Source organism: Sinohyriopsis cumingii, chromosome 4 (assembly GCF_028554795.1).
Source record: "Sinohyriopsis cumingii isolate HCF-2022 chromosome 4, ASM2855479v2, whole genome shotgun sequence".
NCBI classification, from domain to species: Eukaryota; Metazoa; Mollusca; class Bivalvia; order Unionida; family Unionidae; genus Sinohyriopsis; species Sinohyriopsis cumingii.
The window spans coordinates 5,213,018-5,230,106 of NC_142964.1; the positions used below are offsets into that span (position 1 = coordinate 5,213,018).

The 17,089-nt window shown below is 34.0% G+C and overlaps 1 protein-coding gene across 2 annotated transcripts in view; it reads left to right on the forward strand.

Moving 5' to 3' along the window:
* Nucleotides 1-17,089, forward strand: part of LOC149800564 (leucine-rich repeat serine/threonine-protein kinase 1-like) — a 231,780-nt gene that overhangs the window by 134,053 nt on the left and 80,638 nt on the right. For both annotated transcript variants that reach the window (XM_089954509.1, XM_089954510.1), the window contains 2 exons: nt 12,350-12,526; nt 16,544-16,733. In XM_089954509.1, the coding sequence (XP_089810635.1) occupies nt 12,350-12,526; nt 16,544-16,733 (367 nt within the window). The remainder of the gene's footprint in view (nt 1-12,349; nt 12,527-16,543; nt 16,734-17,089) is intronic.

The window sequence follows — 17,089 nt, forward strand, 5'->3', positions numbered from 1 at the left end:
CACATATTAACTTTGGCTGAGCCTGAGACTCGAACCCACACAGACAGAGGTGAGATGGCAGTGATCCGTGACAGAGAGCGCTTTAGACCACTCGGTCACTCGGGGCCCCTCATAGATGAATGATTATGATTTTTGTGCAAAGTGAACATTTCGCTTAAGCCATGAAAACAAATATGTTTCCTATGGCACTGGTTATAAAATCAGGTCATTTTATTTAAGCATTATATAATATTTAATATGAATCTTTTGTGATTTTTTTTTTTACTTTTATGGGGGGGTACAAAGGTCAGCAGTGAGAAATAGATAGTCGGCCAACCGGAAAAACATATTTTTTTGTTTGGCCTTATCAATGAATATACTTGATGAAAAAATATATTATGAAAAAAATAGGTTACCTTAAAATAAAACATGATGACATTCTCTTTTTATATGACTCAGTGAAATTAATAAATTGGGTAGAAAGTTGGTTGTGAATTGTATTTTGCAGTAAACCTTGTACTTGAAACTCTGTTTTTCAGTAAACTGTTAGAAAATGACAATGTCCACGAACTTACAGTTCACATGTTGTCAGCTGATAAAGGCTTTGGCAACTATACATGGCTTATATGTCACTTACAAGTGAAATGTAGAGTTGTTTTTGCCAGTGTTGCAACTTGGTTTCTTGGCAGTTATTAATAACCATTACAGGAATCAAACTTCAGAATTAATCTAATTTTGTCAAGCATTTTTGTAAGCAAATAAATACAGTATCATCATACATGTTTGCTTCAGCTTCATTAAGAGAAATAGGTAGATCATTTACATAAATAACAAACAGAAGAGGTCTAATGATGGATCCTTGCCAAACACATGTATTGATGATCTTCAAATCAAAATGGTTGTTGATAATTACAGCCGATTATGTTTTGCTTGATAGATATTCACAAAATCACATCAGTTTAATGCCCCTAATGTCATAATGTTAAGTTTTTGGAAGGAATGGAGCAGTAAACAGGCATTGTTTCAAGCAAGGTCTTTGAATTAAACCATCAATTGCTGTTCTTGAATTTCTTAAAGACATATTTGGCCTGCCTAAACAGTATAGTTTTGCAGAGTGCCCCTTTCTAAAACCAGATTGAAAGCAGGAGAATTTATCATTATTATGTAAAATAAGAATAAATCTGACTGAACACTTCACCCTAGAACGTTTTAAGTAGTGGCGGAACAGATTTTGGTCAACCTGAATCTGATTTGCTGTTTTTCTTAAGGATGGCTGAAACGTGCATGTTTCCAGATGTTCTTTTATTTTCTGTCCTTATTAAGAGATTCGTTATATATGCAAGGCTATCAGAAATAGCTGGACTTGTACAGGACTTGTTCATTGAAACTATTTTAGCATTTGGACTTAAAAAGAGTATTTTTAACTATATATTAACATGTGTGAAATATTATTCCATTTTTTTATTTACTGTATATATTCAGTTATAAGTCAGGTCCAAATGCAAAACAACGCTGACCATGATCTGCATTTATATAATACATCAGTAGATCAGGGTTTGTGTTTTTTATACTGTGAATATATTACTGCAAATTTTGAAGAACAATACACACAGATTAACCAAGGCAGAAACTTGGGAACTGTCAGTGGTGTGTGATTTTAATGTAAGCTGACCACACACCTGGATGTTCCTGTCATGCTGGAGACATAATTGGCTTATTTATTTGTGTTAAAGGACCGATAATTGTCAAAATAAAGCCAGGTAAATAAATAGAGTTAATAAAGCTGCTTTTTTATTTGGATTTTACAGCGCTCTCAATGCCCTAGTCATTAGACATGAAGTGAAGCAGTCTCGTGTCAGTATAAAATGCATGTATGGTTATTTGGTTATATATTCCATGGTGTAAAATTTTCATGCTTTCCATGAAGATTCCAGCTTTTATATAATGGAAATACCATCCATAGAAAAAGGCTAGAGTATTTGGGCAATTTTCTAGCCTCTTTTGTAAAATCCCTGAAAATACAAATGCATATGCTGTCAGTGGAATAGGCTGGACATTCTCCATTTTGTCCACGAAAGAAGGCTGGATATGTTCCACATTATTTATGGACAGCCTTGAGATTTTCCATATTGATAATGGACAGACTGGACATTTTTTTCAAATTGTTCATGAAAAAACTGGACATTTTCCAACTTGTTTATGGACCAACAGGACATTTTCTACATGGACAGGCATGACATTTTCCATTCTAACCACGAGGCTGGAAGATGGCTATGCACACATTTTACATGTAGAAAGATATGCACATAATCAACCAGCATTTTTATTTGTAATCAGGTTCACTTTCCATATATCCATATACTGAGTGTATATATATATCCTCGCTTATAAGTTGAGGCAAACTGTAAAAAACAAAGATCCTGATCTGCTGTGGTATAATCTGCATGCAGATCAGGGTATATGTTTTTTTTCTTCTTCTAATTTCTCTGTACAAACTGCACAGACCCAGATCTGCAAGTGCATTATTCGATGGCAGATCTGGTTTTGTGCAATTTGCAGTTGGAATCAACTTATAAGCAAGTACATATGGTAATTAGACAGGTTGATTATCAGTGTGTCACATTGTACAGTTCATTCACTATTCCATTAGAGTTAATGTCTTGTTTGCTAGTTTATTATAGTATTTAATCACATAAGAGTTCACAGAAATGTATTCATTCAAGGCTGGATTGCCAGTTAATGCCTACATTAGTTCCTTAAACTCAAGATGTATTTGCATATTTCACACAGAAAATATTACTGAAATTCCCTTGCCATTTTTATGTGATTACAAGTCATGTAAAACAATTTAATTTTAAACCATTTAGTCCAATGTTAGCAGTGTTTTACTCCTGCCATTTGTACAGTCTGTGGTGCATTTGATTAATATGATCAAGATAAGGCAAAAGAGAACTATTATAAACAGGCTATTGGTGAAAGTAAGAGTACCAAGACATTGTGGAAGCATCTAAAAGAGCTGAACCCACCCAGGAACAGTTGTCTTTCCTTGACTTCAAGAAAGCCTTTGATCTTGTTGATCATGAAATACTGCTACAAAAGTTGAACTGTTACAGGTTTGACAATCCTTCTTTAAATTGGTTTAGATCATACCTAAACCAAAGGTCTCAACAAGTATACATGGCAATATTGGCTCTCAAACTTGCACTATTCATTCAGGGGTCCCTCAAGGCTCAGTTTTGGGCCCTCTCCTCTTCCTTATCTATATTGATGATCTACCATTAAATAATGAATCCACATTTACAGATTTGTTTGCAGGTGATGCAAACATGTATACATCTAGTTCTGATACTGAAGTTATCCAAATGAGATTAAGCTCAGACCTTATTAGAGTCCAAAACTGGGCACAACAAAATAGGATGGTAATTAATGAATGTAAAACAAAATGTGTGATTTAGGGTACATAACAAAAGCTAAACAAGTCAGGAAACCCAGAACATCTATTGCAATAAATAATCACCCATTAGAAAATGTCAAACATGAAAAGCTTGTAGGTGTGACCATAGATAATAATTTAGTATGGAATGACCATATTGATAAGCTTTGAAAAACACTGTCATCCAAAATTGCCCTACTCAGCAGAATCAAGAAATATTTACCAATGGAAACTCGAAATCTATACTACAAGTTATATATTCTGCCAACAATGGATTATTATTCAAATGTATGGGGAAACTGTGCTAAATGTGAGCTTGACAGGATTTATAAACTTATGAAACAAGCAGCACATATAATTTTAGATGCATCTATTGATCATCTCTCAAAAGCATTATTTACAGAACTCAAATGGTTCGCAATATATGACAGGATAGATTTTCACAAGGCAGTTCTTTTATATAAATGTCTATATGGAACTGCACCAGAGTATCTTCAGGACTTATTCAGGCATTTTTCAACACAATGCCAGTTGAGATCAATATCACAAGGAAACCTTCTAGCACCAAAACCAAGAACAGAGCAATTTAAAAAGAGCTTCCAATACTCTGGTACAGTTATGTGGAACAACCTTCCACTATATGTAAAATCTGCTGAAAATATTAGAGTATTTAAGAAGAGATATCATGAGCATGTATGTGCTTCTAATAGATAATGGAATTTAGGATTTTAATACTAAACACGTTAAAATGAATAGCAATTATTGCTGTCTTCATATAATGTGCATTATTATACTCTCCTTGGAGGGCCTCAAGGAAGAATAGTCCTTGACTAATGAGTCACCGTCTATAAATTAAGCATCATTATTATTATTATTATTACTATTATTATTATTATTATTATTATATCAACTTTAGGACCGGTTTAAATTCCAGATGTTCCTTGCACATTTGAAATCATAGTACTTTGGAACACTCATTCAGATAGTCCTAGATGTATAATCAAATGAGCCTAGAATTATTCTTTGTCACTATGCTGTTTGATGCATTCATTGAAGTATGACTAGCATCTTGATGACCCCAGTAGCAATTTTGTGTTTGGCTTTGGTTACAAATAGCCCATCAAACTTCAGTAAACTCATTAAACCCTGGCTCCGCGTTTACGTGGCAGGAGGTAGTAGCCTACTGCTGAGCTCTGCAGTGTCAAGGTCATGTATGATACACTAAAGTGGGTGGTATTATAGAAAGGTAGACAGATGTAGCTCTACAATGATACCAAATAATCTGGACGTTTTAGATGCACTACAAAATACAGAGGGAAAAACCTAATTTTTGGACCGTTTTTTTTTTTTCCACTTAAAATTCACCTGTGGTCAGAATCCGATTTTTTGTCTGGATTTTAGACTTTTTGGCCTCAGATCTAAGGCAGACTGGTCTGAACTGCACACAGACAAGTGAACCTTTGCAAAAATTAGGATAAGGTGGGCATTTGGAATAAAGGGTGGTCTCGATATGAAAATGATGGGTCTGTTTAAAAAAAAAAAAAAAAATCCAACTTTTACCCTTCTGCTCATGCATGAGCAAAATAACCAATGGAAAATGATGTTTGTAACATAACTAGGCATAAGGCTAATAGAAAATCTGTTAGAAGTCGATGTATTAGGATGTGTTCAGAAATAGCTATAAAATCTGTTTCCTACTCAAATTTCTGGTGAAAACGACAAGGGGGTTAATGAGGTTAATACAATTAGTTCCATAACAGGGATTACAATTTCCAATTTATTAAGTTCTTATTTAAAGCTCTGATTACTAGTGAAACTTTTTCTTTTTTTTCTAAAAGAAAATATCGTGTGATTTTGTGAAATTGGCAAGAATAAGTGAAGTTAATGGCTGAGTTTGTTGTCTTAACATTCATACATAAATGAGCATTGTACATTTCCAGAAAGGCAAGGTAACTTTGGGATAAAAGTTAAAACTCAATAGAATTTGTGACCTATCTGTAGTTGTGTCTTACCATTATAATGTTGTATCTTTCCAAATGCTTTTACTTTGAAATTTTCTGTTTGGTTTGGTGCTTTAAAGTACAGCAACACAAGTAGACCTAAGACATAACCATGGCAACTGATGCAGGTAGGTATGATGACAGGATTTGAACCCACACCCTTTTGGTCTTGAGTCCAGCATGCTAACCACTGAACCACCACAGCTCCCACAAATTTCTGTCATAGCTGTCTCACTAACAAAAATGTACAGATGGGATAGAAAACATATTTATCTGTAACATTTGAATCTGATTGGATGAGAGAGGTCACATGACTTGTTTCACTTACTGTACCAAATAATAAACCCAGGTGTCCATTTGTAAAAGTGTCAACATATGTGGCTCTTTCCTGGCCTTTTTCCCAGTCTTAATAATATTTAAATTGTCAAAATCTTTATAAAAATAAATTCCTACTTTCCACCCATGTTCCATGGTCAAAAGTCCATGTTGTCCATGAACAATATCAGGGTTTTCTTGCTGAATATGTTCCAGAATTACCAGCCTATTCCATGTATTTATAAGGGTTTTATGCTTTTTGCATGGATCATGAAATTTATCCTTGGAAAATGTTCATCCAGAAATTGTCTTTATTCCACAATGTGTGAATATAACTGGATGTTCAGAATGGTTCAAGCTTATCAAAACAGTATTACGTTTTCACTGTCCAGTCTTTGTTTGCACCGAGAACTTTAAAATAAAAATAGATCAATCGATCTTTTAATGTTGTGACCGGGTTCACGAGGTATTCAGGAGTGAGTAAATGAGGGAGTAGTATACAACCCATGGTGCAGGTGTTGGAGTGTGTTGGTGTTGGTGTTGGTGTCTATTCTTACTGGTAGAGAGTAAAAATTGATGCAATTCATGTAACTTCAGAGTTTAATTATACTTTGAGGTTATAGTTATACTTATAATTTGTAATTTCAGATTTTGTGGAAAAACATGATATTGCAGTCAGGAGCTATTAAAGTTGCTTTAGTTGTGATTACAAGGATAGGATTGAAATTCATTTTCAGGCTATACACTTTAGCTCAGAAGTCACTTTATTTTCTGTTCTTCATTTTGAAGGTATTCTCGTTACATCCCACACTCCACTTGTTTGCTTGTTTGATTCAAATTTGATTCTGTTGCAAATTTTTGTCATGAGTGATGATAATGATGGTGATGATTATGAGGATGTTTGCGCCATTGGTAGTGTGTCAGATGATAATGGTGGTGGTGACTGCAGTGGTGATGATTATGATATTGTTTGCGACATTGGTAGTGTGGCTGATGATAATGGTGGTGGTGACATGATATTAATGATGGTGATGATTATGACGTTGTTTGCGACATTGGTAGTGTGGCTGATGATAATGGTGGTGGTGACATGATATTAATTATGGTGATGATTATGATGTTGTTTGTGACATTGGTAGTGTGCCTGATTATAATGGTGGTGGTGACATGATATTAATGACGGTGATGATTATGACTTGTTTTTGTAATTCTTACTTTCATGAGATTCACATGATAAGCTTTAATTTTACCATACATAACTCACTTACAAGTTAGGTCCAACTTCAAACAATTTAGACCCAAATAATTTGCTGGCAGATCAGGGTCTATGTTGTTTGTCATGCTGTTTACTCCTAACAAACTGCATGGACCTAGATATGCATGCACATTATTTGATGGCAGATTTGGGTCTCTGCAGTTTGCAGTTGGACTCCAAGGAATTTCACATGGTATGTAAATCAGTGACTTTCAATGAGGTTTATCAAATATTTTTCAAGCCTTGAAAAATTATTTTCACTGAGGCTGCTGGTGAAGGTGACTAGTTTATCTGGTGTTGAAAAATATCTGTATCACTTAAAATCAACACTCAGTAATTTTTTATTTTTATTTCCACCCAGAATTTCCAAACATTCTGTCTTAAGTTTGCAATTCACACTATATTTTGTTGGAGAGTGTTGTGTGTATTTGTTGTCAAGTTTTCCATATTTGTTTCTATGATTTTTCACTGAAACATATTATTATTAATATTATTATTATTATTATTGTTATTATTATTATTATTATTACATGTATTAGTATTATTATTAGTATTATTATTATTATTATTATTATTATTATTATAACTGGAATAACTGTCAATATTACATCATAATTTTCAGTCTTGTACTTATATCAGTAAGATTAGTTATGAGTCATGTGTGTGTAACTACGCCCTCTTAGTAAGAGGAATGGTTCATTGGATTTGGCTGGCGTTATCTAGAGGATGACCCTCGATATTTTAGCCCGGCAGGAGTGAAAGAAGAATGGGATTTCAACAGAGAACTGAGCAAGAATACTGGGGAGAAATAAAGCAATATGAGCCCCCTTTGACAAGAAAATAACAAATTTAATTAGAACAAATTAATAATGGCAATTCCAATTCAAGTTAGATTATATCAGTAGAATTTAACAGGTGTGCCCAGTTTGGAATTATTTCATCATCATAATGAGAGGTGAAAAGAGTGTCCATGATTGATTGCATCACCTTCCTTCCCTTTGACTGTTTATCAACGTCTCCTAGTTCATCCTTCCTAAGCTCTATACTTTGCTCCTTCAGGGACTTCATGGTCCTTTTATTTTGACCTCATCCTTCCTTTTTTTCCCTGGGCTTCTGTCCTCAGACTGTCTTGTCTTTCTCTTAGAAAGCTGTTTCTTATTGCTGTTCTCTTTCAGAACTTGTGCATCCTAGCACTAAACATGTCTTTCTTTTTACAAGATAACCACTGGTCCCTTTCTTGTTTCACGAGGAAAGCACTAATCTCTTTATGCTTTCCACAGAGTCGAGACAAAGTTTCCTCTTCTAGGAAAATTTTAGACTAAAGAATTTCAACTAAGGTCATCTCTTTAAAGTCTGATTGCTCTAAAGTGTATGCCCTAATTTATTCTGCCCAATCATAGGCAGCGGTCCCTCATTTTTCCCAAAGATATAATTCCTTTTATCAGGTTTAGACAGCTCAGAATCTGTGAATGACAGTGCGTGACAATTTCCCTTTGAAAAAATGATAAGTGGACATATGTTCCTACCAAACGTTTAGGGTTGGTAGCTCAAATGTTTACTTTCTAAGGACTGTGTTAAGATACCCCGGTCAATTTCACTGAGATGGAATGCTGCCCCTTTGAAGTTTACACTGACATCGGGGGGGGGAGATGAACAAAGAAAGGTCAAACTGATCCTTCACAAAGACTTTTCTGGCTTAAATGCGATGAAATTTTAATGCTGAATGTGTCCAACTTTAAAGTTCGCTGCAATTAAAAATTCGACACTTCACAGTGTGCATGGCCAGAATATAATGTATCCTTGTTGTATTACAAGTTCTAACATGACTAACCCTCTGTACTTGACCATGCATGCATGAGTAACTCTACTAACATATCTACTTGCTTATAGGTTGAGTCAAACTGCAAACAACTAAGATCTGATCTGCCTTAGCATAATGCTCTGCAGATCAGAGTCTGTGTTGTTTATTTTACTGATTACTCCTAACAAACTGCATAGACCTAGATATGCTGGCATATTATGCAATGGCAGATCTGGGTCTGTACAGTTTGTATTTGGACTCAGCTTATAAGAGAATATATATATGGTAGCAAAAGGGATAATCAAAGCAGTTGAAATTGTATGTTTGATGATTATTCCAGATTTACTTAATAACTCCTAAAACATTATTTTTTTCATATGAAAGTCATGGTTGTGTCATGTTTTTACAAGGTGTGTTTTTGATGCTAGGCATTTTAATGACCTCATTGTATTTAGACATGTTGTAATACCATCTCATCATGTCACAGATGACCTTTAGACATGTTGTGATATCACCCCATCATGTCACAGACGACCTTGAAACATCATCCACAAAACAATGCTATATTATTTTAAACATACACACTCACATTCAAGTGTATGTAATGAGCATGCAGAAGAATGCCTTTTTGGTAGTTTCTTTGTATCAACCAATCAGATCCATTTACACGGTAGGTTGAAGTTTTGAGGAAATCAGAACTGTTTGGGTGAGAAAAGCAGCCAAGTAAAAATCATTTTTGGTGTGATGCATCAAATTTTTTAAAACATTGCTAGGAATACAATTACAGGCAAAAACTTTCTTCAAATAGGATACTGCCATCTTGATAAACATGACCAAATCAAGCAAAGATTTTGACTCTAAATTTGCTATAAGCAATGTTGTATGAATAACATGATGCATATGAAATACACTGTATTAGCTTTTTATTTTGTTTTTTATGAAGATGGTATAGCACACCATATAAACTGTTATAGCTTTTTGTGAAGATGATGTAGCACACCAAATACACTGTAGTAGCTTTTTGTGAAGATGTAGCACACCAAATGCATTGTTGTAGCTTTTTGTGAAGATGGTATAGCACACCAAATACAATGCAGTAGCTTTTTATTTTGCTTATGAAGATTGTATAGCACACCAAATACACTGCAGTAGCTGTTTATTTTGCTTATGAAGATGGTATAGCACACCAAATACACTGTAGTAGCTTTTTATTTTGCTTATGAAGATGGTATAGCACACCAAATAAACTGTAGTAGCTTTTTATTTTGCTTATGAAGATGGTATAGCACACCAAATACACTGTAGTAGCTTTTTATTTTGCTTATGAAGATGGTATAGCACACCAAATACACTGTAGTAGCTTTTTATTTTGCTTATGAAGATGGTATAGCACACCAAATACACTGTAGTAGCTTTTTATTTTGCTTATGAAGATGGTATAGCACACCAAATAAACTGTAGTAGCTTTTTATTTTGCTTATGAAGATGGTATAGCACACCAAATACACTGTAGTAGCTTTTTATTTTGCTTATGAAGTTGGTTTAGCACACCAAATACACTGTAGTAGCTTTTTATTTTGAAGACACTGAAGTAACAACTACATGTATTTGTTATTCCATCTACTGTTCTTGTCAGACCAGTTCTGATGTTTTCCAGCACTTCAACCAAACGTGTAAATCTCCCGAGATTTAAAGCTAATGCAGTCAAGTCGGAAGTGATACAGTGCCTTGATTTAGTGATGGGGAGATTGATGTAAATGAACTTTAGTCATTTCATTGTTATGTGTACCCATATTTTAGCTAGATTATTTTGTTGTCGTATGAGTAAAGATATACTTGAATTTTTAGGTAAAATTCATTTTGGGTTGTATTTTGCTCAGTACTGTGAGTCACTTTTTGTGTTTATCAGCACTTAGGACTTAGTCAATTTAGTGTGTATCTGCACTTAGTACTGCAAGTCCCTTAAAATGTTTATCATTACTTATGACTGTTAGTAAATTTAGGGTTTATCAGCAATTAGGGCTGTCAGTCACTTATTAGTGTTTATTAATACCATGGACTGTTAGTCAGTTTAGTGTTTGTCAGTACTTAGGACTGTTAGACCGTTTAGTGTTTATCAGTACTTAGGACTGTTAGACCGTTTAGTGTTTATCAGTACTTAGGACTGTTAGTCAGTTTAGTGTTTATCAGTACTTAGGACTGTTAGACTGTTTAGTTTTTATCAGTACTTAGGACTGTTAGACCGTTTAGTGTTTGTCAGTACTTAGGACTGTTAGACCGTTTAGTGTTTATCAGTACTTAGGACTGTTAGTCAGTTTAGTTTTTATCAGTACTTAGGACTGTTAGTCAGTTTAGTGTTTGTCAGTGCTTAGGACTGTTAGACTATTTAGTTTTTATCAGTACTTAGGACTGTTAGACCGTTTAGTGTTTATCAGTGCTTAGGACTGTTAGTCAGTTTAGTGTTTATCAGTACTTAGGACTGTTAGACCGCTTAGTGTTTATCAGTGCTTAGGACTGTTAGTCAGTTTAGTGTTTATCAGTACTTGGGACTGTCAGTTTAGTTTTTATCAGTACTTAGGACTGTTAGACCGTTTAGTGTTTATCAGTGCTTAGGACTGTTAGTCAGCATAGTGTTTTATTGGTACTTAGGACTGTTAGTTTAGTGTTTATCAGTACTTAGTCAGTTTAGTGTGTATCAGCATTAAGGATTCTAAGGATAAGTCACTCAAAGTTAGTAATTTGGCTTTTTTGTCAATTTATAATTACTTTTTAAAACAGAAGAGTGGATTACAATACTATTTTTGGGTGAAATTATATTTTGTATATTTTTGTGAAATAATTATTTATGCAGATAATTAGTTTGAGAGGAAAGCAGTCAATCACAGAAGGATAACACTAAACTAAACCAGCAGCAGATCTGGAACTAAAAATGACACATTTTCTGGTACATTTAATAAATAGATACATCAGTGTTTTCTCCTTTCTCACAACTTTTTATATCTTCTCTCAATTTTTTTATATTAAATTTCAAACAAATAAGCCCACCAATTAACTTGGAGGAAACAATATCAGGCAAGAGGCATTAAAATTTCAGAATATCATATATATATATATATATTAATCAAAGCTACTTTCAAGAACTGAAACACTGTGTTTGTGATTATATAGTGTAAGATACTGTCTAACAGTTAATTTTATTTTCAAAAAAATGATAATATTTAAATTTAAGTCTTCGTTTCTAAATTAGAATAAAATCTTGAATTTACATATCCATTCTAGGCCTCTATTTCACCAACATGTCCTGAAGTCAAGACTTGAAACATTTGATTGGTCAGAAGTTACTTACAGGCAAATGTTGACTGGACTGTAGACATGAGCATCTGTATGGAGTCAAATTCTGTTGTTGAAATTTCCGCAAGGCTAATTTTCATTGTTTAGGACATGACCACACACTGTGTTAAGTATTGCTGGCATCAAAATGTTTGCATAAATTGAACTTGTTTTTACATTTGCATATAAGTTCCATGAAGATTCTTTGGACAAAAATCATTGTATATTTATTTTAGCAGAAGGATAGGAAACCAGATGTGACATTCTCTGTGTGGGACCTGGCAGGGGATGCGGTCTATACGTCCATACACCAGTGTGTTCTGACCCCAAACAGCCTGTATCTTGTTGTGTGGGATATCTGGTCAATCCTAAAAGAAATGGACCAGTTACAGAGAATAATCTACAATATCAAGGTGTGTTTAAACAGTGTACATTTATACCAATCATATCCAGAAAGACATGTCAATTGTGCCTTCTCTGCTGCCTTCTGCCCTCCACTAGTATGATGCTTGTTCAGAGATCTTTTGTCAGTCCATCTGTCCAACCACCATGAAATATGGTTGGGATAGAGTTCCCATTCCAACCATTCATCAGTCCATCTGTCCAACCACCATGAAATATGGTTGGGATAGAGTCCCCATTCCATCCATTCATCAGTCCATCTGTCTATCCACCATGAAATATGATTGGGATAGAGTTCCCATTCCATCCATTCATCAGTCCATCTGTCCATTCCATCCATTCATCAGTCCATCTGTCCAACCATTCCATCCGTTCATCAGTCCATCTGTTCAACCATTCCATCCATTCATCAGTCCATCTGTCCAATCCATCCATTCATCAGTCCATCTGTCCAGTCCATCCATTCATCAGTCCATCTGTCCAACACATTTTGATTAGTTTACAGGCATTTTTTTTGGGGATCGATCTTATGTTACATGAAAAAGTGAAAATGTTTTAAGTTTTCCAATGTTTTCTCTCATGATCCATTGATGTATGTGTGTGTGTATGTATATATATATATATATATATATATATATATCTGTGTGTGTGTGTGTACCATATACACTTGCTTATAAGTTGAGTCAGACAACAAGCAACAGACCTCCAGATATGCTATAACATAATGTGCTCAAAAATTAGGGTCTATGTTGTTTGTTCTACTGATTACTCCTTATAAACTGCACAAACCCAGATCTGCTGGTGTATTATTTGGTGGCAGATCTGGGTCTGTGCTGTTTTGTAGTTGGACTCGTTTTTGTATTGTTATGCATATTTTTCAATTTGCTTTGTTTGTTAGTTATTTTTTATTTTATTTCATTACATACTATTGTAATGTAACATTGTATGTTGGACTTAACCTTGTCCGAAATTGAGTTCATTTCTGTTTGACCCATATTGACTTCTTCTATTTTATTCATTGTAAACAACTAATACATAGCTAAATTATTCTCTATGTGTATGGGTTTAAAATCAGTATTATTATTATTTGAAGAAGTAAATGTTTATTTGGGTCTAAGTTTTGGAATTTCCTGAGTGTAATCCAGGTTATGTTTTTGATTTTGTAAACATCAGGATCATTCTAGAAGGTTATTTTCCATTAGGGTAATGTTTGTTTTTGATAGAAAATGCCATTTGTGACCTGAGGTCAGGCAAAGAACTATATATATTGTAACTGTGAGGATTTTATCATTGGTGCTTTAACATCTAGCACTTTCAATCTGTATTATGTTGTGTCCAGTTGGGATGAATTTTATTATTTTTTTGGAAATACAAAAGTGCTCTGATAAAATTCTTTTATAGAGACATTCACTGGAATTTATAGTGTATTCAAACCTGGAATTATATTACAGTGATTCACAGGGTTCCCATGTTACCAGGAAATCAAGAAAAAGTCTGGAGAAATGATAATCTTTTTCCCAACCATTAAAAGTCCTTGAAATTTGCAAATAATGACGAAAGTTGGGAAAAAACCGGGAATTTTCCTCCACAACATGACGCCCGAAATAATTATGCAACTGAGTCGTAACTGAACTGATCATGAGTTAGATTTATCGAGTTCTAACCAGAATATTAGGAAGTTGCAGTATGGATTGGGTGCTTGCCATAAATATATTTGTTGAGACAATCCAAATGCTCAGTTGATTAGATTCATCTAGTAGACTTTTTGTTTCACAGACAGCTCGATATCCATTTTTTTAAATGGAATATATGAAAACCAGTCTATCATCACAAGAGGCCAACATGATGGTGTTATAACATAGCCGCTGAGTGGGTTAGCTTTCAAACTTAAATGTTACATCTAGTTATACCTGCATGAAATCGATATGAAAATTATTTATTTTCTTAGAAATCGCGAGAGTATTTAAAATCGTTATGTCATTAATCTGCTGAAAGACTATGAAACTAATACGTTGATGAAATTTGAGCTGGTACTAGCAATTTCGATAGCTTGTCGCAGAAGCACACAGAATCTCACAACCGTCATTTTCAAATATTGTAGAAAAAAATATTAATGAAAGTCTGGTTGTAATAAAAATACAAAAAAATACAAAAATGAAAGAGCACAAAATTCTCTATATTTATTCCAAGACCAACTTTGGAGTTTTGTTGTATCACGTGACTACCATGGTGACGTGCTCTCTCACGTAGGAAGCATACGAAGCAGGGAACCAGACTACTCTGCTTGATAAATCAGACTGGCCAAGTTTCTTGTAGTTGTTCTCAAAATAAATATTTTGAGAATTGTATGTTCTTTCTGGTTTTTACAAAAGGTATCAGACTTTCATTTAATATAATTGAAATTTTGCACAACAACATTAAAAAGGAGTTTGTTGTTGATATCACATGACTATTGGACTTTCGATGTCATTGTTTGAGATTTGTGAAGTAATGTGACTATTAATGCCAATGGCGAGTACCGGGTCAGGTTTAATCTATGCAGAGTTTCATCTAATATGTCAGCTGATTAAAGACATAACGATTATAATACTTGCCAAATTTGAGAAAATAAATAATTTTCCTATCGATTTCATGCAGGTATAAGTCGATATAACCTAGTTTAAATTTGCTAGGCCCACTGGTAAGCTATCTTACGGTGGCGGCAGATTCCAATTTTTTTATATGTAATTGCTCTGAACCCACACTCCAGCCAACATGTCCAAATGTGAAAAAAAAGGATTGGAATATTCTGTGGAAACCCGGATTAGAAAAATTTTGAATCTCTGAGCTGAACTTTGGTGCGAAACTATTACACAGTGACATGTAGCTTGAAGCATTGGTTTCAGATTTTAAATGGAATGCAGGAGAAATGGGAAATTGTTGTCCCTTTTATTATATATTAAGAAACAATAAGAGCCTGTGTATCAATACAAGTTTGGGGACTGGTTTATTTAACTGTAAGAAGACAAGTTGATTTTACAGAAAATTCAGTCCTTGTTTATACAACAATATATAATTTTGAAGGTCTTTTGTCAAAATTTACATCATCTCTTTTGTAAATGTCTTTAAATGATGGAATTTTTAACCAAATCATCTTAAGGAGTTTAGGTTGAAAAATCTTGTTTGAGATTATATTGGCACACATAATTTCAGGGTTAAACTCTTTTCATAACAAGATAAGACTCTAAAACTTTGCATTTATTGGGGTTTTTTTTCATATTATCATAGGAAATGTTTACTTTGTATAACTTGCACACATATTGCTCTAGAATTCTTTGTAATTAAAGGTTTGAAAGGAAACAAAATAATTTATGCTCATTATGTTGTTTCCATGTAGCAACATAATGCAGGTCAGCAAAGCAAAGTTAGAATTTGTATTCTGTATATTGAAATGGCTTTAAATGCCAGTTTATGGGAATATAGTCAAATTTGTTTCATGTGACTCATTATTTTGGTTTTGTACATGATCATCTTTTCTGACATGTATGTTTTGGAGAGTCTTGAAAGAGAAACATCTTCAGATTTGGAAAATGCATGTTTCACAATCAAAAAAGTTCTTTAATTCCATTCAGTAATGGTCATATGTTAATCTTGAAAAAATTAATTTCATCCTGGAAAAAACCTATAAAAGACCAGGAACTTTATATTTAGAAAAGCTTGGGAACCATGGATTTAGCAAAAGACTTTTGACACATCAACACTCTATAAGCTATCACAGATACGTGATCGCCTTTAGTTGTTTGATTTATTCTGGACTTTTACTGAATTTTATTCAGGACTTTAAATTAGTAGGACTTGTGCCTGTATTTCTTGGATTATTTTGGGATTTAATTAGCAGCACTATAAATCCTTTCTTCTCATTTTCACTTCGTGTTCTAGGGAAATAAATTACTTCTTAAATTTTACAAAGCTTGTTGTCTTTCACTCTTTTCTGTTACTTAATTAAGAGCATAAACTCATAACAATGTATATTGGGTTTGAATTTCCAGGCTACAACACCTAGTTCAAGGATAATTCTGGTTGGAACTTTCCTGGATAGACTGAAGCCACAAGATCAGGCAAGGAACATTCAACTCATTAAAGAGAAGCTAATTTCTTTAAAACCTCCAGATCTGTCCCTAGACATGAACCCTACTGAGGAACTGACTATTCATGGTGTCTCCTGCAGCACAGGAGAAGGTAATTTTTTATTTATTGATAACTTTTTTAGCTGTGTGTTTTTTTATCTGCTTTGCATCTGAAATATCAATGCAATGGTACCTCACTATTACACTGTTAAATGTATAATATTGTAAAGTGATGCTGCCTGATAGTTTCAGTATAAAAATTACATGGTATAGAGAGGTGCTTGTTAGTGACATGATGATATTCTTGTTATATGAGGAGCCATGGTATGGTGAGGTGCTTGTGAGTGATTGACCACTGTATTTTAATGGTAATACATTTTAATACATTTTATTATATCAGGATTGATATATTTTGAATTACATAATCAAGCATGTGCACATAGTACAATTAGGTAGATTTTATCCCAC